The 20131-nt window shown below is 49.6% G+C and overlaps 1 protein-coding gene across 3 annotated transcripts; it reads left to right on the top strand.

Moving 5' to 3' along the window:
- The first annotated feature begins 3430 nt into the window (after positions 1-3430).
- On the top strand, positions 3431-18841 carry MARCHF2 (membrane associated ring-CH-type finger 2). Of its 3 annotated transcripts, none has more exons than XM_004454684.5 (5): positions 3431-3568; positions 7017-7244; positions 13058-13253; positions 14843-15052; positions 18041-18841. In XM_004454684.5, the coding sequence occupies exons 2-5, from the start codon at positions 7069-7071 to the stop codon at positions 18197-18199; spliced, it is 741 nt and encodes a 246-aa protein (XP_004454741.1). In that variant the 5' UTR covers positions 3431-3568; positions 7017-7068; the 3' UTR covers positions 18200-18841. The 3 variants fall into 3 exon arrangements, with proteins under 3 accessions (XP_004454741.1, XP_004454739.1, XP_004454740.1); XM_004454682.5 differs by having other exon boundaries at positions 18029-18841; XM_004454683.5 differs by lacking the exon at positions 3431-3568 and adding an exon at positions 5865-5921 and having other exon boundaries at positions 18029-18841.
- Positions 18842-20131: the final 1290 nt, after the last annotated feature.

The raw sequence follows: 20131 nt of genomic DNA, 5'->3' as shown, positions 1-20131 counted from the left end.
AGAGGTTTGCCAACATATTAATGCGTTATTGGGGGAAATATTAAGCGTTTAGAAATGGAGGGAAAAGTGTAATGAATCCACCACCATTTTGACATATTCCAGCTATAGATACATTATATATCTCCAAAATAAAAATCTTTTCGGTGATATAACCGCAACACTATTATCACACCTAAAGAAATGAGCAGTAATTCCTTAATCTCAAATACTGAACCAGTGTTCACATTTTCCTGATTGTCTTATAATTTCCTTATTATTTATTTGAATCATTATCCAAACACAGTCCACACATTCCAATTGGTTGATGTTTCTTCAGTCTCTTCTAACATATTTACCTTTTATTTCTAATTTTTCTTACTTTTTTCTTTTTTCTTTTTTTTTTAAGGAAATGATTCATTTGTCCCATAGTTTTTCATTGTGAATTTCAGTGATGTATCCCAATGGTGCCATTTCCTTTTTGCTTTTGTTTTTTTAAATTGAGATAAAACTCACATAAAACATTCACCATTTTCCCCTTTTTAAAGTGTGCAATTTGGTGATTTTTCCCCCAGTGGTTTTTAATCCAGTCACAAGACTGGGTGGCCATCAGCACTATCTAATTCCGAAACATTTTCTTCAGTCCCGAAAGAAATCCCATCCATATCGCATCAGCAGGCACGCTCCCTTCCCCCCTTCCCTCCGCCCTTGGCAACCATTAATCTACTTTCTGTCTCTATGGACCTATGGTGTCATTTAACACATCTCTTTGTCCCCTGAATTTCCTGTAAATTAATAGTTAGACCTAGAGGCATGATCAAATTCAGGTCTGAATACTTCACAGGGACTGCCGGATATGTACTGTTAGAAAGCACGCAGTGTCAGTGTGTCTCCTGTGGTAGCAGCTGCTGATCAGCGTTGCCTGGATTCATAATTCATTAGGGGTTAAAAAACGGTGCTATTCAAATTTGATCCCTTCTTACTTCTGGAATACTTATCTGAAGAGAAATTTCCCCTCATCTGCTTTGTGGTTACTGTGAAATACAGGTTGTGTAGAGTGCCAGCATGGATATGTAGTTTTTACCAGTTTTCAAATTTCATCATTTTCAACATGATGAGTTGGTATCCAGGGAATCTTCCAAAGTGACCGATTAGTTTAATCTAGTTTTTGTTTTTTTAATGCATGGATTTACCCTCTTATTTGGTGTGCCCAGTGGTGGGGTAAGAGGGGAACCCTGAACCTTGACCATTGTATTTGGGATTTTAGGCCCTCCTCAAATGGAGAGTGGGGATTGTTGGGCAATTGGGTAAATGCATTGAAGATTAGGGGCGCAAGGTTTCTCACCATCAGAGAAGTTGTTACAAGCTCCTAAGGGGCTGGAATACACCTAAGTGTTAGATAGGAATTGGAGATACTAGTGGATTTTAAAGATAGATAGGGGAAGTGGATGTGGCTTAAGCCCTTGGGCACTCACCTACCACATGGGAGGTCCTGGGTTCAGTCCCTGGTGCCTCTTAAAGAAGATGAGCAAGAAAGCAAGCTGACACAATGGGCTGGCACAGCGAGCTGATGCCATGAGGAGACACGAGAGACACAACAAGCAGGGACTGGAGGTGGCTCAAGTGATTGTGTACCTCCTCCCACAAGGGAGGTCCCAGGTTTGGTTTTCCAATGTCTCCCAAAAAGAAGACGAGCAGACACAGAGAGCACACAATGAACAGGACACAGAGAGCAGACAGCAAGCACAAACAATGGAGTGAGGGAGATAAATAAAATAAATCTTTAAAAAAAAGATATAGAATGGATGGATGGATGGATAGAGATTGGTAAGTTAGAGATATAAATATACGAGTAAACGTCTGTAAATAGGAACATAATACATATACATAGATTTCCTAGCTTTGTACAGTGAGTTGGGCATGAATTAATGATACTATGGTAACAAATACACCTGGCACCTACATCTTGAGTTCTACAAATTCTCTGTTAAAAGGAAACAGGGCTCCTTGGAGAAATGATTGAGTCTACAGCTGGAGGAGGGAAACAAGGAAAAAATACAAGACAAGCTATCCTGGACCATTTTGTTGAGCCAGTAAGGAAGTGGTTTGTGTTTCATTGTGACATGTCAAAAGGACACTGATGCTATCTTGAAGGGCTTCCATCGATCAAATCAGGGACAGTTTAGGCATTTAACTAAACTACTATAGTATGAATTGTAACCAGATGAGTGAAATAGGAATACAGGTGTCCATAATGATATAAATAAATGGATAAATAAATGGGGGAGGGTGGGAAAGTTCCATCTTACATTGGAATACCAATTTATAAGTCTGTAAGGCATGATGGAATTAGAAAACCGTCATTTGACAATCATCATAGTAATAATTGATTCAGGCAAAAATCATCGATGGATATGAAATCTGGTGGGTAAAAGTTTGATGAGGAATAGGATATTTACTTAGCTTCGAAGTATCTCCCCACAAAGCATTTCTTAACTGACAAGTATAAACTACTAATTCACACTGGAGAAAGTTGGCAGACACCATTTTAACCCATGAGTATGAAAGTCAGTATCACCAGCAATGGAGAAAAATAATTAGATACCTCCTGATGTATGCTCAATATCACCTGCCAGAAATTAATAAATCACAAGAAAATATTAGACGAACCGAAACGGAGGGACTTTCAACAAAGTAACTAGCCTGTAATCTGCAAAACTGTCAAGGTTATAAAGGACAATGGGAGATTGAAGAACTGTTTCAGACTGAAGGAGACTAAAGAGATATGACTGCAAAATACATCTTGTGATCCTGGAATAGAATCTGGCCCTCTAAAGGACTTTGTTGGAAATATTGAATGGGCTTTATTTAACTAATCATTAATTATATAATCGGCTGTTTAATGTCTGTCTCACTCCCTAGACTGAGGTCCACGAGGGCAGCGATATTTGTCTCTTATTCAATAGTGTGTCCGCCAGAGCCTAGCACAGTGTCTGGCTCAAAATAGGCTCCTGATCAACAATTATTGAATGAATGAATGAATGCTGTTGGCTTGAGGCAGGAACCACGGCCCCCTATCCTCTCCAGGCTTCCATTTCTCCTCTGTAAAAGGTCTCTTCCTCCTCCAGGATTGATAAGAAGCCTAAGGGAGGTGATGACCGCTTACAAGTGCTGAGCGTCACTCCGAACTCTGCTCTAGGGTTTTAATTATTAACCAGCACTGGTGGTCGGCAGGGGGCGCAGCCTTCCTCTTTTGTGCCCGGGGTCGGGCCGGGGCGGGGCCAGGGATGGGGGCGGAGCCCAGAGACAGCAGGGGCGGAGTCAGCGGCTGCGGAGCCGCGGGGCCTGTGCGGCCCTGGTCTCCCCGTCGCCTCCGGCCCCGCCTCCTGGGGCGGGACGTGCGCCGTGATTGGCGGGTGCGGGAGATGGGCAGTTGCCATTGGCTCGCGGCGCCGTCGGCCCGGCGGGCGGTGCCCGGACGCAGGTGCCAACCCGAGCCCGGTCAGCGGCGCTGACGGGCCGGGCCGGGCCGGGACCGGGGCCGGGGAGAGCGGAGGGGCCTGCGCGGCCGCCCGGCCCGGCCGCGGATCAGGTAGGTGCGCGCCGAAGGGGGAGCCTGGAGACGCGGGCCGGTCCAGGGTTCGAGGCCTCGTCCCCCCCCGGGATGCTGGGGTCGCAGTGCCCGCCTCGAGGGTGGCGGGAGGCTCTCCGGGCCTGGCGCACAGTAGGCGCCTCTCTGAACCTCTGTTTCCTCTTCTGTGAAACGGGGTCATCCCTGTGCCAATCCTATGGGCTTGTTGGGAGGATTCAGGAGGTGGCCGAGGTACAGAGCTCCTGCTACAAGGTAGGTGGTCAGGAATAGCCAATGTCCTTCCAAATCCGCTTCACAGGGGGCTCTGCCAGGAAAGGACTTAGCAGAGTGCCCCGCAGTGGGAGCTCCAAACAGGGTGGCCAGAATTTCTGTTGTTAGCTCATTCAGTCCTTTGGGAACCAGAGGAGTGGAAGGACTGGAAATGTTCCCTGTTTTACAGATGAGGAAATGGAGACTCAGAAAGGTTAAGTCTCTTGTCCTGGCCCACACAGCAAATAAGGAGCAGAGCTGGGATTAGAACCTGGCTTCAGATGCAGGGCCATAGAAGAGTGGAAGGAGGCGTTGGTGTCACCTTCTCTGTGGCCACACAGGAGACCCTCAGTGGTGAGGGCAGAGGAAAGAATGCATTTCACAGTTCCATGTGTATCCAGTGCGTGGTTAGCATGTATTGAACACTTACAGTATGGAAGGCTCACCAGACCCTACTAACATTTCTGTAAGCTGATATTGGTACTTGCAATAACAGCAAAGATTTATTGACTTCTTAACATTGACTGATTTATGAGCTGGGTGTCCTCCTTATGACCCCCATTTTCCAGATGAGGAAGTTGAGGCTTAGAGAGTGAAGCAGTGTGCTGTATGACTCATCTTCCTCTAATTCTTTGCCCTCAGGAAAAGGAGCCTGGGCAGTTGTGGGAAAGGTTATGGTACCCCAGACAGGCCTAACCCAGGGTAAGGTTCACTGGAGGAATTGATCCTGGGGGGCTCCCTCTCAGGAGGTCCCTCAGCAGGCACAGTCTACCTGTGCTATCAGCATATTTGACAGAGGATGTGGAGGACACCCAGAGAAGCAAAGAGACCTGTTTCAAGACTCTAGGAACCCAGACCCACTTACTGGATGGTCTGGGTTCAAATCCTGGCCCTGGCCCTTTCTTGCTGTATGACCTTGGGCAAGTAGCTGTCCCTCTCTGAACTTCAGTTTGCTTACCTGTCACAAGGAGGTAATTGTAGGGCTTACACCATAGATTTGTTGAGAAGACTCAGTGAAATACATCTCCCAGACACTGGGCCAAGTCTGCCCAAGACATTGGCTCACATTCCTATCACAGCATCTCCAGAGCTGTGCCCAGCCTGCAGCTACCCCATGCTTGTGTTCAGCCCTGAGTTTGGCCTTCTCCAAGCCCAAGCCTCTGCTGCTTGCTTGGCCCTGTCATCTCTACACCTCTCTGATTTCCATCCCAGGGACTGGCAGACCAGAGTCTGAGGGTAAGAAGATGTGGTTCTCCCATTCTGTTTTCACACAGAGTAGGGCCTGAGAAATGAAAAATGCCGCCAGAATTAATGTAGGAACTCTGTGCCAGACACAGTCCCAGGAGCTGGAGACAGCAGGGAACAATTGGGAAGTATTCCCTCCTCCCCAGTGCTCACCAAAGAGTAGCAAGACCGACATGGCTAAAAGTATACAGAAGTAAGAACATTTTGGTGAGGAGCACGTGCCTTGAAGAAAGTAACCCAGACTTTGTTGGCACTTCAGCCAGGGTGGTCAGGGAAGGGCTCCTGGGGTGGTGTCTTTCGAAGGGGACACTTATGACAGCCGTTTGGAGTTCAGTGAGTCGACTAATACTTAAGTAGAATGTTTAATGCAGTACCTGGCAAGCGTTAGGTGCTTAGTAAACTGTAACTGCTTTCATTATTTTGGAGATTCGTGGGCCTTGCATTAGCAGATTTCCCAGTGTGTTTTTTTCCCCTGAGAGTAAAAGAAATGGCAGAAGTTAATATATAATTTTGGTAACTCTCAATCGTTTGCAGAGATGGTAACTGACCCTGGCCCCAGACTGACCCTTAATGGGCCAGAAGAGATGGACTCCCCTTTCCATGCATTCACTTGGAGAGCCCTGTGTTATGGATGCAGCACCATAACAAGATCCCCCCATCCCCAACCCCACCCCCCCAGCCTGGCCACTGGCCTCCTGGCATTATCTCAAGTGTGCAGCCTTCCTCCTGCCACCTCTTGCTTATCAGGCCAATACCGGCCCAACTTGGGAGGATCATAAGGGCATGTTAGGCCAGGAGAGCTTTGAGCCCAGCTGTACAGAAGACGGTGCTGCTTCCACGGACCATCCTCATGCGAAAAGTTAGTCAATAGTGCATACTGCTTTTCTTCCCCCGACTCTGGGTCTCGGATTTGACTGGCAGGGCATGGTAAAAGCCAGCTGTGGGTGTACCTGGGTGGGTGCCTGCCCTGCCCCTTTGCTTGAGGTTTCTGAACACCCTGGGGGTTGCTCCAGTCATGGCTCCTAGAGACAAAGGCCCGGGGGGGAGGGGTAGACAATTGGGGGCAGATCATTAACTTAAGTCTCAGGCGTCTATACTGGATTCGTGGGGGCATCTGGAGAGACCTCTGTCACTTTCTTGAACTTCTCAGAGGGGAACACCCAAAGGGAAAGGGGAGCCCTCTTTCAAGTGCCATTGGCTGCTCGGGGGCAGGGTGGGGGGTATGTTGCCTAAGGTTCTTTTTTGCCAGAGGAGCAGAATCCTGAGAGTTCCCCATCCAGAGCAGACCATGGAACTGCTGTCCGAGGCTTCAGCTCTCTGCTGTGCGCCCACTCCCACCCCCTCGGGGACAGAGGCATGGCTCAGAGTTGCTGGTCTGGTGGGGACAGAGGCTGCCTGCCTCTGTCTTCCTTGGTGCCACTTGCTCAGTGGCTGAGGGTGTCTGCGCCAAGGAGCCCAGAGCTCTCTGGAGAGTCAAGGTCAGGGAAGGCCCAGTTCCTGGCTCAGTTCTGCTTCACTCAAGGGCAGGCTCGGATGCTCTGAGTCCAGCCCCGAGCTAGCAGTGAAATCTGAATTTTCTACCTTGTTGGGCAGCCTGGGGGCAGTTCTGGCCCTGCAAAGCATCAAGCATGGGGCCTGGCACACAGTAGGTACTCAGTCAGTTAGGTGCCATTGCTGTGTCTGGAAAGGTGAGATTGGAAGGTGCTGCTCTGAGCATGGGACCTGGCTGGCCCTACCTAGTCATTAAAGGCGAGAATACCTGAGCACCTACTGTGCGTAGGCCTGGGCTGAGTTGTGCGGGCTGTCTCATCGAGGCCCCACAGTCCCCCTACAGGGTGCCATTTTTCAGAGCAGGCAGCTGAAGATCGGAGAGGTGAGTCTCCTGTCCGTGGTCCCCAGAACTGGGACTGGGAGCCTGGTCCCTTAACTTCCCTATCCGCTGGCCTCTCCCCAGGCTCCTGGGACCATGGGCCTCAGGCCCTGAGGAAGTGGGGCTCCCTGTGGCCATGACGACTGGCGACTGCTGCCACCTCCCCGGCTCCCTGTGCGAATGCTCCAGCAGCTCTGCCTTCTCCAAGGTCGTGGAGGCCACGGGTCTTGGGCCACCTCAGTATGTGGCACAGGTGACTTCGCGGGATGGCCAGCTCCTCTCAACCGTCATCCGAGCCTTGGACACCCCGAGGTAAGGCGTGCAGGGGCAGGCATCCCCTTCTGTGCTCTCTTTGTCCTCTGGGCTGAGTGATTTCTTTTATCTGAGGTCAGGAAACCCGCCACCCAGAGGGACTCTGGTAAGTGAATTAAACAGGGACAGGGCCTCCCTTGGTGGCCGCCACCGAGAATATGAGGCTGTGTCTCAGCTCCAAACAGTAATCACTACATGGAAACAGAGGCCCAGGCTGGCCAGGTCTGAGCCTTCAAGAAAAAGCCAGAATTCCAAATGATTAGGTGAAATTTGAAGGTCAGACATTGGCAAGTAAGGCACATTTGGGGACAGCAGTGTAGGGAAGCAGTTGGGAGCTCAGGCTGTGGATGCCCTGCCTGGGCTCAAATCCTGAGCAGATACTCTTCCCTAAGTCAGCCAAAGGGGTGCCGATGCAAAGTACCAGAAATCTGTTGGCTTTTATAAAGGGAATTTATTTGGGTAAAAGCTTACAGTTCCAAGGCCATGGAAAGTCCAGTTCACGGTACCATAAGAAGTACTTTCTCACCGAAGTCAGTTGCTGTGTGTTGAAGCAAGATGGCGGGCGGTCTCTGCTGGGTTTCAGCCTTCCCCTCGGGGCCTCGTCTTCCTCTAGAGGCTCCGTGGGCCCAGCGTCTTTCATCTCAGCTGCAGGCTGGCATAGGACTTGTCTCTCAGGGCTTTCTATATCAGTCTCGGCTCTCTTCCCAAGGTCAGCTGCAAACTACCAGGTGAATGGCTCATCTCTCCCCAGGGCCCCAGGATCAAAACTGACAGCACTCTCTCTTCTCTCTGCATGTCTTCTTAAGTGAGTGTCCATTTATATCAGCTCATCAAGGGGGCAGGGGCTCAACCTGAGTCACGCCTTACTGACATGGTTGCATCAAAAAGCCCTCAAAGCAGTCCTAACGGGTAATCAAAGACACCTCTGCTGAATTTAATGCAATCAAATAGTATCACACCCAAACATAATCTTTCCTTTTTTGGGATTCATAAAATAATCTCAAATTGCCGCATTGAAGGAGCTACAACAGATTACTTTACCACCTGTGTCTCCAAAATGGGGCTGCCGTCCTCATTGGGTTCCTCTGAGAATTAGTGGCCATGGCCCCCATAAAGTAACTGAAATGGGGTCTGCCACCTAATAAGCATTTTGGAAAATATGCCTGCTTCAAGCTCCGTGCTGCCACTGGATTGTACACTTGAAAGTTGTTAAAATGGGAATTTTTATGTTGTATACATGTTACCACAATAAAAGTTTAGAAACCAACAAAACTCCTCCACGCCGGCCTACCAGGACACTGTGCACTGCATCTACCTGGTTCACCCATTTGTTATTGGCTCCAAGAAAAAGCATTTTGATGAAATCCCACAAGAATTTCAATCCATCTTAACTCAGATTTAAAATAGCCACTGGCTTGGTTAAGGAAATAGGATTTTAAATGATCCCTTTTTCTTTTCAGTTTTTCAAATTTTGAGTAGTGTTATGATGTTTATTTGGCACGATTTAATTTATAAGCTTTCCAGTAGAAAATAAAAAGCTGACATAAGCCTTGCCATGGTTTGAAATAGGCATGAACTGCCACTCGGGCTCTAAGTCTTTGCCTTGAGTCACCTTCTCCAGGAAGCCTGCCCTGACCTCAGATCAGATTGGGTGTTTTCCTTCTGGGCTCCCTCCGGGGTGTTGGTTTTTATGTATCCAGGCCATCCACACGTCCGCAAGACCCCTTGAAGGCAGGACAGGGTTTGTGCTCGTCAAACCAGGTAGGCCCAGGGCCTCCTAGCCAGGGCAGTCAACTGGGAGTTGGGGGAGCCCTCTGTGGAGCTGTGCATAAGAAGCTCTCAGTTGACCTTGCCCTATCCTCCCTTTTTACATCCGAGGCCCAGAAGGAGGTGGACGCTTGCCAGGGTCCCTGAGCAGAGCTGAGGCTTGAACCCAGGACTCCAGCTCGAGGGGAACAAGCTCATTTGGTCCCACCTGTGTTTCCAGCAGCCCTCAGAGATACAGGCAAGAGGTGGGCAGCAGAGGGGCCCACTCTTCCTTTCTTGCTCAACTCAGACTTGTTTCCCAGGAATCCCTTCTTCAAGTCCTACTGAACGAAGTGGTGACTGGTGGTCAGCACAGGTGTACTCGCTGAGGCCCTGCATCTGTCTCAGCATTGCCACCCCAAGCAGACTGGCCTTGGGGCTGCCCCCTTACAGCCACAACTCAGTTGCCTGAAGTCATCATCCAGGGACATGGCCTTTCTTAAAGCCCCCTGGTCAGTCTCTCCAGGAAGAAGTGGGGATCCTCTTGCTGCAGCTGGGAGGTGTAAGGTTTGGCAGAGGCCATCCCTGTCCCCAGCCCTGTAACTCCTCCTCCTAGTGAGCCTCTGCCATTTGAGAACAGCAAGGATGTCATCCCCTGTGCTGTGGCTGGTTCCATAACTATAAGGAATCAAGCCTTGCATATGCCTCAAGGAACCCTGCTTGCTGGGGAGCTCCAGGGAGGGCCCTGGCAGAGCCTAGGCTGGGTGGAGAGTTCTGGACTCTGAAACCTGCAGACGTCAGAGAGGAGGGCCCAGGAGGCACCTCCAGGGCAGTCCACAAAGCTCAGGGCCAGTGCCTGGGACCCTGCTGGCCCCTCCCAGCCTTTGGCTTCTGCTCCCTAGATTATGATCAACCTAGTCCCCTGTCAAAGCTGCCCGGAGCGTTCCTGCATGCCCAGTTTTAACGTTCGGCTTTCCCTCTGCCACCCTGTAGCGGACTTCTGTTTATTCCCTTGGTCGCACTCTCTTTCTCTCTTGGTCCTGGAATGGTTTCTGGGGAGCCCCACTGGGGTCTGTAGGCACCTTGCTCACACTCCCACCCCATTTCTTTCTTATCTTTGTCATTTGCGTTGTTCTACGGCTGGGGGGACTTCATTAGGGAAGCCCTTTCCTCTTGCCTGTCGCCCTGGGGAGGCAGTGTAGCATAAGGGCTAAAGGCAACACAAGTCTTCTGCAAGACTTCTGGGTTGTAGTTTTGGCTTTGGGGACTACTTGCTACGGAGTTTGGGGCAATGACTTAACCTCCTTGTGCCTCACTTTCCCCTTCTGTAAAATGGGAGCAAAAATATCACCCGTTCTAGGCTCATTGTGGAGATGGAGCAAACTAATCTGGATGTTGCACTTAGAAGGATGCTTGGTACGTAGTAAGTCCTCAATAAATGTTAAGTGTTTTGTTGTTATTGTTTTTAAACTTTGTTTTTTGAAATAATTTCAAACTTATAGAACAGTTGGAAAAATATTACAAATCCATACAGAGAATTAACATACTTAACAGAGTCATGAAAAAAATTTTTTTAATTTGAGAAGATATGAGTTAACAAAACAAACACATGCCATACAGGATTCTCGTACATCACTCCACCACCAATACCTTACATTGTTGTGACTCATTTGTTATAAATGATGAAAGAACATCAAACATCACCATAATATTCCTGCTATCTATAGTCCATAGCTTATATTTGGTGTATTTTTCCACAAACCATCCTTTTATTAACACCATGTATTAGTATTAAATATTTGTTATAGTTCATAAGATAACATTCTCATATTTGTACTGTTAATGTTTGCTGTATTATACAGTCCCCTGCCTTGTACAGTCCATCCAAAGTGTACACTCAGTGGCTCTTAGATTTACCACAGGGTCATGTTGTTATTAGGTCAGTCCATTTCAGAATGTTTTCATTACTTCAAAAGGAAAAATCCCATATCATCTTATACTTTCCCCATTATTGACCCTTAACATTGATATACTTTCTTTTCCGTTGCTATAAAAATATTATAATATTCCTGTTAATTATAGTCTGTACATTACATCAGTTATATTTTCCCCATGTATCTCCATATTCTTAACACCTTGTAATAGGGGAACATTCTTGTATTTGTACTATTAACCACAATCATGATCCACCACTGAAATCACTATTATATATATACAGTCCCTAGATTATCCTCTAGCTTTCTTTCAGTTGACATTAACCTCCCTAGATGACTCCTTTCAGCCACAATAACATTTATAAATCAACAGTATTGTTTATACTCACTGTAATGTGTTACCATCAACTCTAAACATTTCTCCACACTTACAACCCCCCTTATTAAACATTCTACATACTTTCAGCATCAGCTCTCCCTTCTCAATCCACATTCTATCTCCTAGTGAACTATACTCTAGTGTTTAACTCCGTGAGTTTACTCAGCATATTCATCATATTTAGTTCATATTAGTGAGTTCTACAATACTTGTCATTTTGCAGTTTCACCATCTTTTAACCTTTTGCCACATTTGCCATTTATTTATCTTTCTCTCTTGCTCTCTCATGCTCTCTTCTCCCTTTCTCCCCCTCTCTCTCCCTCTCTCCCACTGTCCCCTCCCTCTTTCCTCCCCATCTCTCTCCCTCCTCCCCTCCCTGCCTCCCTCCCTTTATCTAAACATTTGCGAATAGGCTGGTATATCATTCTCCATGAACACGTAAGTGTTTTGTTCTGTTTTTTCTTTTCTTTTCTCTGAACTTGCTCTTCCAAAGTTTCCCGTGATTCCCCAGGACAAACTCCAAGCTGATGTGGCCCTTCCTGAAAGCTCTCGTCACTTCCACTTCCCTGCGTTGGTGCCAGCGACAGGGATTTCTTTCCTGTTAACTTTCTGCATGTTGTGTGTGGTAGGGAGACAGGGTGTGGGTTGAATGGAGCCCAGGCAGTCCCTTCCGACAGCACAGGGAAAAACAGCAGCCCAGGGACAGGAATGACAGAAGATGGGCATGCAAGGTCCTCTCAGGGCCCTGCAGCAGAGAGCCTGAGAAATGGAGAGAAAAGAGCTGCTTCACAGTATTGAGGCAAAACTGGCTTCATCTGGAAAACAGTTCTCTTGCTTAGCCTCTCGTATGTGCTCCTCAAGTAGCTTTCTGGGCAGAGCAGAAATGTCTGGAAAACAATGACTCAGTGCTGTACAGCCTGTGGGCCCACCCAGGCCACATCCCCCGCCTTTCGAGTAGCCTGAGAAAAGATCCTGCAGCCCCAGAGACTGAGCTGGGCCTGGAGATTTTTATGTCCATTTTCCCTTCGTTGGGGTGAAGGAGCAGGTGAACCCTTCTTCTAGGATGCTGGGGTTTCTCAGGTAGCACAGCCTGCAGGCGCAGCTAGATCCAGAGCCTCTGGTGAGATCCCAAAGAATCTGCCTCTCCCTGTCTCTTGGCTCTGCTCTCTCTGAGCTGGCGTCATTCTCAAGCTCCACATGGGGACCAGGCGGCTGCCAGCAGCTCCAGACTTACATCAGCCTTATTGCCACAAGATCTGGTGTTTTGCTGGGGGAGGGGGAAGAATTGCAGGAATTGATTCCCAGTGGCTCTGATTGCATCACACATCTTCTTCCTTGTGACCTGGGGTGTGTGGTATTTGATTGGCCAGGCCCGAGGTCAACAGGGGTGTTGTTAGCTCTGCCTTAGTCCTTGAGGACCAAGAGCTGGGGGGTGGGGCAGTTGCCCAGGACAATCGCAGTGGTTTTTGCAGAAAAAGGGAGGATGGACGCTGGGCAGGCAGGTACAACAGGTACTCCCCCAGGGCCCAAAGAGGTGCCAGAGGAGCCCCGGGAAGAGAGTACATCATTCCACCTGAGGGAGTATGGGAAGGCTTCCCAAAGGAGAGGGCATTGGGGCTGGGCTTTGAATGAGGCATAGGAGTTCGCCATGCAGCAGCACGGCAGAAACACCAGGCCTGCGATCCAGCGGGTAGAGAAGCAGGTGCAGGCAAGAAGCACAGTGGTTGCTCACTTTGTCCTATCTCTGTGTCCAGTGACGGTCCCTTCTGCCGGATCTGCCACGAGGGAGCGAATGGGGAGAGCTTGCTCTCCCCGTGCGGCTGCACAGGCACACTCGGCGCCGTGCACAAGAGCTGTCTGGAGAGGTGGCTTTCCTCATCCAACACTAGCTACTGTGAGCTGTGCCACACAGAGTTTGCGGTGGAGAAGCGGCCCCGGCCCCTCACAGAGGTACCCGTGGGGGCTTGAGACTGGGTGGGCAGAGGGGAGGACGGCAGGCAGGGGTGGGGAAGAATCGTCTCTGCAGGGTGGCCCTCTCTGCACCCCCCACCCCGGGGTAGATTCTGTGATGCGGAATGGGGGAACCAGGCCAGAAGGTTCTAGGCCTGCCAAACCCCGGGCCCCTCCCTGTAATGATCCATTCTTTCATTAGCAAACCTTGCTGGGGCACCTCCTATGCGCCCCTACCCTGGCGCTGTGCTGGCCACTGGGGACCCAGCCACCAACACGACATATGGGCCCTGCTGATGCTCATGAAGTTTACAGTCCAGTGAGATAAACACAGCAGGTGGGAGTAGTAGTGCCATGAGGGAAATATGTTGCAGGGTGAGGGTGGGGGTATATATGGGGAGACTTAACTTGGGGACTCAGGCAAGGCCTTGACAAGAGGTAACCCCCAAGCTGAGCCCAGAGGGGTTAGAAGGAGCTGGCAATGCCAAGAACCCAGGGGAAGGGCATTCCTGGCAGAAGGCACAGCATGGGCAAAGGCCCTGAGGCCACAAGGAGTTTGGTCTTCGTAAAGAAGCAGGGGTGGCTGGGCTGGGGGCCAGCGGAGGCAAGAGGAGAGTGGCCTAAGGTGGGCAATAGAGGCTGCACTGGGCTTTGTTGGCTGGGCCGAAGAGGGTGGACGTTAGCCTGAGTGGGATGGGCTGGGACTGAGGCAAGGTGGGTTCCCAGGTGTGGCGGGTGCCTTGCTGCTCCCCAAAGCACCGCCAGCCCCCTGGATGCCCGATGGGCTCCTCCCTGGTGACTTGGCACCAGACTTCTGAGAGCTGCAGGGCAGTGTTACCCAACTGAGGCAATGGGGCCTTGAGGCTGAGGAGCACTGCCCCACAGCACTCAGGACTGTGACGGGAAGGCCCGAGGCCCCCTGCCCATCCTGGGAGCCAGGCCCCTGGGAAGAGCAGCTGCAGGGGGATGCGGCACTTGCTCTCACGCCCCTCCTCCCTTGGCAACCCATGCTGTAGCCACCCAGGCCCCCTCCTCACTATGCCTCGTCTTGGGCAGACAACCTCAGGGCCCTTGCTCTTGCTCCTCCCGCAGTCCCGGGTGTTATCTCCCTCTGTTCTTCACGTGGTTCCCTGTGGTTCCTCAGTTTTCCTCGATGTCACCTCCTTGGCAAGGCCTTCCTCTCCCACTTCGCACCTCCCCTCCCTGGCCTGGGAGTTCTGGGAAGGCACAGGCCCTCTCTAGCCTGTTGACACCTGTACACAGCACCTTGCAGGGCCTGGCTCATTGCAGCTCAACAAACATTCTAGGAAGGAAGGAAGGGAGGGAGGAAGGAAAGGAGGGACGGAGGGAAGAGGGTGGTGGCAGGGCCCAGGCTGGAGGTGGTCCTTAAGATCTGTTTGCAAGACCCATGGCTTTGGGGACCCCCAGGCAAGGCCCAGCTGGGTGTCAGAAGAAGGAGGCCCAGGGCCTGGGGGTCCCGTACCCCATTCCCAGACTGGGAGCAGGAACGCAGCGCGAAGTCCCCCTCAGTAGCTTCTCTCCCCCTCTTCCTCTCCCCCACCCCCACCCCCGTCTGCTTCCCCTGCCAGTGGCTGAAGGACCCGGGGCCACGGACCGAGAAGCGGACGCTGTGCTGCGACATGGTGTGCTTCCTGTTCATCACGCCGCTGGCTGCCATCTCGGGTTGGCTGTGCCTACGCGGGGCCCAGGACCACCTCCGGCTCCACAGCCGGCTTGAGGCCGTGGGGCTCATCGCCCTCACCATCGCCCTCTTCACCATCTATGTCCTCTGGACGCTGGTGAGTGACTGCCAGCCAGAGTGCTGGCCTCTGCGGGGCCCCCAGCCTGGAACCAGGCCAGGGTTTGGGTCAGTGGCTTGGGGGAGGGGTGAGTGGGGTGCGAGGGGCTCCCCGCCTGCCTCTGCTTAGGGCCCTGCGTGGGAACTGGGGCAAAGCAAGCGAGCGCAGCCCCTGAGCTCCCCCTGTGTCTTCCCTGAGCCTCAGATGCCAAGCCTGACAAAGGTCCAGGCTTCCGGGTGGCCCTGAGCCAGGTGTGAGCCTTCAGCTCCGAAGCCACCAGTCCTGAATGCAGGCTCACCTAGGAGCCCGCCAAACTGAGAGCAGACTACCGACAGACAAAGAGTCTGAGAATGAGAGGGACTGAGAAGGGGCAGGGGAAGTGGGGGAGAGAGAGAGATGAGAGAGACAGACACCAGGGGGAGGGCTGGGCAGGGGTTCCAGGCGGGAAGCAGGCATTAGAATCCTTGCTCAGGGAATATCAGCCCCCGAAAGTCTCTCCCCCTGGACATGACCATTGTTGTCCAGCTGCGTGTTGTCCCCTTCTCACGAACTTTTTTCCCTTTTCATTTTTATTAGAGCAATTCTAGGTTTACAGAAAAATCATGCAGAGAGGACAGAGTTCCCATCTACCTCCTTCTTATACACACGTTTTTCTCTATTAACATTTGGCAGGAACATGTTAAATTTGTAACAATCGATAAAACATATTATTATTATTATACTATCCTTTACATTATATAGTCCACCTTTTACATTAGTGTTCACTTGGTGTTTTACTGCTCTGTGTTGGTTCTAGTTTTAGTTTTCCTTCTGGTAAATTATGTACAACCTAAGATTTCCCATTTTACCCACTTTCAAATATACACTTCCATGGTGGTCGTTACATTCCCAAGGTTGTGCTTCCATCATCATCATCATCCCCTACCAAAGCCTTTCCATCTTCAAGGATTATGATTTGTTTATTTATTTTAATTTTTAAAGCAGTTTTATTGAGATATATTTGCACACCATACGATCTACCCAAAGTGTATAAGCAATGCTTTTAATATAATCACAATATTGAGCAATCATCGCTGGGAAATCACTTTTAAGGTGAGAAAATGAAGGCCCAGAAGAGTTAAGCAATTGTTGTCATGTCGTCCTCCCCCGCCAGTCATGGCGGGATTCAGAATCAGGTGTTTTAAATTCCAAGTTAGTGGCTTTCTCTACCCTACTACAGTGGTGAAGCTAACAGAAATGTCTTACAGACTGGTTGTTTTTCTATATATTTCATGTGCACTAGTCTTTGTTCTCCACATGGATTTTTAAAATAATAATTAATTTTTAGTTGTGGTAACATAACATAACATACAACATAACAACATAAAAATCATTTGAAGCGGACAATTCTTTGACATTAAAAATATCAGAATGCTGTGTAACTTTCACCACTATCGTGTGGAATAAAATAAGCCAGACAGAGAAACGGACTTGGCCCAGTGGTTAGGGCATCTGTCTACCACATGGGAGGTCCGCGGTTCAAACCCCAGGCCTCCTTGACCTGTGTGCAGCTGGCCCATGCACAGTGCTGATGCGCGCAAGGAGTGCCCTGCACGTAGGGGTGTCCCTGCGTAGGGGAGCCCCATATGCAAAGAGTGTGCCCTGTAAGGAGAGCCGCCCAGTGCGAAAGAAGGTGCAGCCTGCCCAGGAATGGTGCTGCACACACGGAGAGCTGACAGAACAAAATGATGCAACAAAAAAAGAAACAGATTCCCGTGCCGCTGGCAACAACAGAAGCAGACAAAGAAACAAGATGCAGCAAATAGACACAGAGAACAGACAACTGGGGCGGGGGGGATAAATAAATAAATAAATTCTTAAAAAAAAAAATAAGCCAGACAGAAAAGGACAAATATTGTATAATTTCTCTTATATGAAATATTTAAAATAAGCAAATTCATAGAGACAGAAAGCAGAATAGTGGCTATCAGAGATTGGGGAAAGGCAAAATGGGGAGCTGTGGCTAAATGAGTATGAGTTTTGGTTTGGGATGATGAAAAAAGTCTGGAGATAGACAGTGGTGAAAGTTACACAATAACTTATCAAAACACTCTTGTATTTGTAGTTAACCAAAGTCCATCATCCACCACACAGTTCACTTTGCTATACAGTCCATGCTTTGTACAATCCAAGGGATTATCTCATGCACCCTCCCACCAGTGTCTCTCTCTCTATATATATATATATATATAATACAAATAGGATAAAATCCTAGATATATTTTTGCAGTGATTGTTTTCACTTAGCTAATGTCCTTTAAAAAACCACACAACCGCCTAGTTGTCTTTCATTGTACGGATGTACCATATTTATTTAGCCAATCCCTTTTGATGCTCACTGGGATCCTTTCCAGTGTTTTCTTAACTTCTTTTTTTCCCCGTTATGAACAATACTTTGGGCACATGTTTCTTGGGAACCCGCTCGCTTGGTCAAAGGATATCATTGACTTTTTTTTTTTTTTTTTACTTTTTATTTTAAAATAATTTCAAACTTACAGGACAGTTGCAAAACTCATACAAACCCCATACAGAGAACTCCAACATACCCCCCATGCCCCCCAAACCCATCGACTTTTAACATTTTGCCGCCTTGGCCACGCCATGAACCCTAGACACCTAGTCCCATCCATGAGGCTGTATCACTTCACACCCACCCACTGAGTGGGGGGACGATTAGAAAAAGGAGAGACACAAAGAGGGGACTCATGCTCCTCTGCCGTGGACAACACCTTTTCAGGACGCAGAAGGCTGGCGGGGAGCTTCCCGAGGAGTGTGAGCGGTTGTGGGCACACGGTCTGTGTGAGAAACGCCCAGACGCCAGCCCTGCTTCTGGACGTGTGAGCCCTGCCCAGGGTTCCAGGCATGGCAGGTGCCCCATGGCCCAGGGTCTCCTCCCCTGGGGGTCTGAGGCCAGCAGGGACTTCCCGCCCACTCCCAGATTGTCCCACAGGTCTCCTTCCGCTACCATTGCCAGCTGTACTCCGAGTGGAGAAGAACCAACCAGAAAGTCCGCCTGAAGATCCGGGACCCAGAGGGCCCCGAGGGCACCCAGCACTGCCTGCTGGCATCTGGACTCCTGAAGAAGGGGGCAGAGGAGACGCCTGTGTGACAGTCAAGCCGGTGGGGCCCTGCCTTGAGGGTGCCCTGGCATTTGGAAGGAAGGAAACTGCTCAACTCTTCCTGCACGGCCAGAACGCTTCTGGGGCCAGGAGATGCCAGGCAGAGCCTGCTCTGTGGTCCCGCGTCAATACACTTTCAGCTTTTTTTTGGCACACCGTTGTACGTGGCGAGGACAGATGGACATGGTCCTGACCTTTGGACAGAGCGGGCACCCTGATCTCATCCTGAGGTCCCCTCGGCACCTCTTCAGGCCAGCAGCTGTGGCCGGTGTGTCAAGGCCCTCCTCTACTACCCGGGGTCTGGCCAGCTTTGCGCACTTTTCTGCACCTGGTAGGCTCACTTTCCTGGCACTCTCGACTTTATAAAGTTGCGCTGTGTTTCAAAAACCCACCCTGAATGAATAAAAGGAGCTCTTGCTGGATGAAGTGGAACTTGTTGGTGACGTTTCTGAAGCGAGGCCTCAAAGTGAGGGACGTGGGACCCAAAGGGAATCAGGCCACATGGAGGTGAAAAAAAGGGCCTCGGCTTGTTTGGAGGGATCTGTCACGGAAGACACAGGAAGAAGCAACCTTGGAACTCTTAAGAGAAGAGCAGGTAGTGGGGTTATATAATAAATAATCTTAAAACCACATGTAAGAGAGCAGTCTCCACTTATTTTTGCATCTACCATGAGCCAGATACAGTGCTGGGCCCTTTGCACTCACTAATAGCTAATGGTGATGATGTCCCCACTTGGTGACAGCCACCAGGGTGGAGTCAGATCCGAGCCTTCATTCGCATCTTCCCTCTGACTCCCACAGCCACCCTCGAGGATGGGAGAATGGTTATTACCTCCATTTTACAGGTGAGAAGACTGAGCAGAGAAACATTTGGCTATGCTTTTCTATAGCTGTAGGAAGAGGAGCTGGGGTTGCCCTGCCCCCCCAGGAGGACGAGGAACAGAAGAAGAATGTGGCTGTGCTTATAACAGCACCTACTTGCTGAGACGCTTTCTGCGTGCTTTTTAGATTTGACGACCCCTTGCCCAGAGCTGCCGTGTAATGTCGTATACAGCAAGGACAGACGGATGTAGACACTGACGCTTAGGTAGGGTTTCCCACATCCCCAAGAGGCCTGGCACGGTATCTGGAACGTTCTATCATTTTACAAATCCCAGCCCCTTATCCCTTTCTGCCCCAGACTTGGGGGGGAGGGAAATAGTGGGGAATAGTAATACAAATACAGCAAAGGGCAAAGGCCAGGGGGCCGGAACCTGCATGGCGAGTTGAGGGAGCAGCATGGTGGACTGAGAGACTGGAGCATCTGACCAAAGGGCAGAGAGGAGGTCAGGCAGGTGGGGAGATCCCTGTAGGAATCAGGTGACCAAGCAGGTGGTCTGCAGAGCTGCAGAATCACACCCCACTGTTTTTTCTTGGCTGACCCTATACACAGGCCCGGTCTTCCCTTCCATTCCAACCTCCCCAGTCCAATCCCCAAGTCCATTCCTGGAGCACAGTACTCCTGGAGATGATGAAAGAAGCTCCAGGACATGCAAATGTGAAGAGAGAAACCATTTCTTCTGCAAATCTCTTGTATTAAACTTTGGATTATATCAAGGAGAAAGTTTCAGTTTAGTGCTAGGCTAGGTTTTATTTTATTTTCCCTCTTTTTTAATTTTTGTTACATTTACAATTCTGTTTTTCCCACTTAAACTTTTGATTTTGAAATCATTTCAAACTAACAGAACAGTTTCAAAAGTAATACAAAGCCCATACAGAGAAAACAAAACAAACAAAACCCATACAGAGAACTCCAACACCTCTCCCCATATCCAGATCCATTAATTTCAACATTTTGCCATATTCACTATATCATTCTATCAATCCATCTCCCTTTCTCTATTGTCTAAACATTTTGAATGTAGGTTGTATACATCATGATC

Source organism: Dasypus novemcinctus, chromosome 19 (assembly GCF_030445035.2).
Source record: "Dasypus novemcinctus isolate mDasNov1 chromosome 19, mDasNov1.1.hap2, whole genome shotgun sequence".
Taxonomy (NCBI): Eukaryota; Metazoa; Chordata; class Mammalia; order Cingulata; family Dasypodidae; genus Dasypus; species Dasypus novemcinctus.
This window is presented reverse-complemented; position numbering and strand designations above follow the sequence as displayed.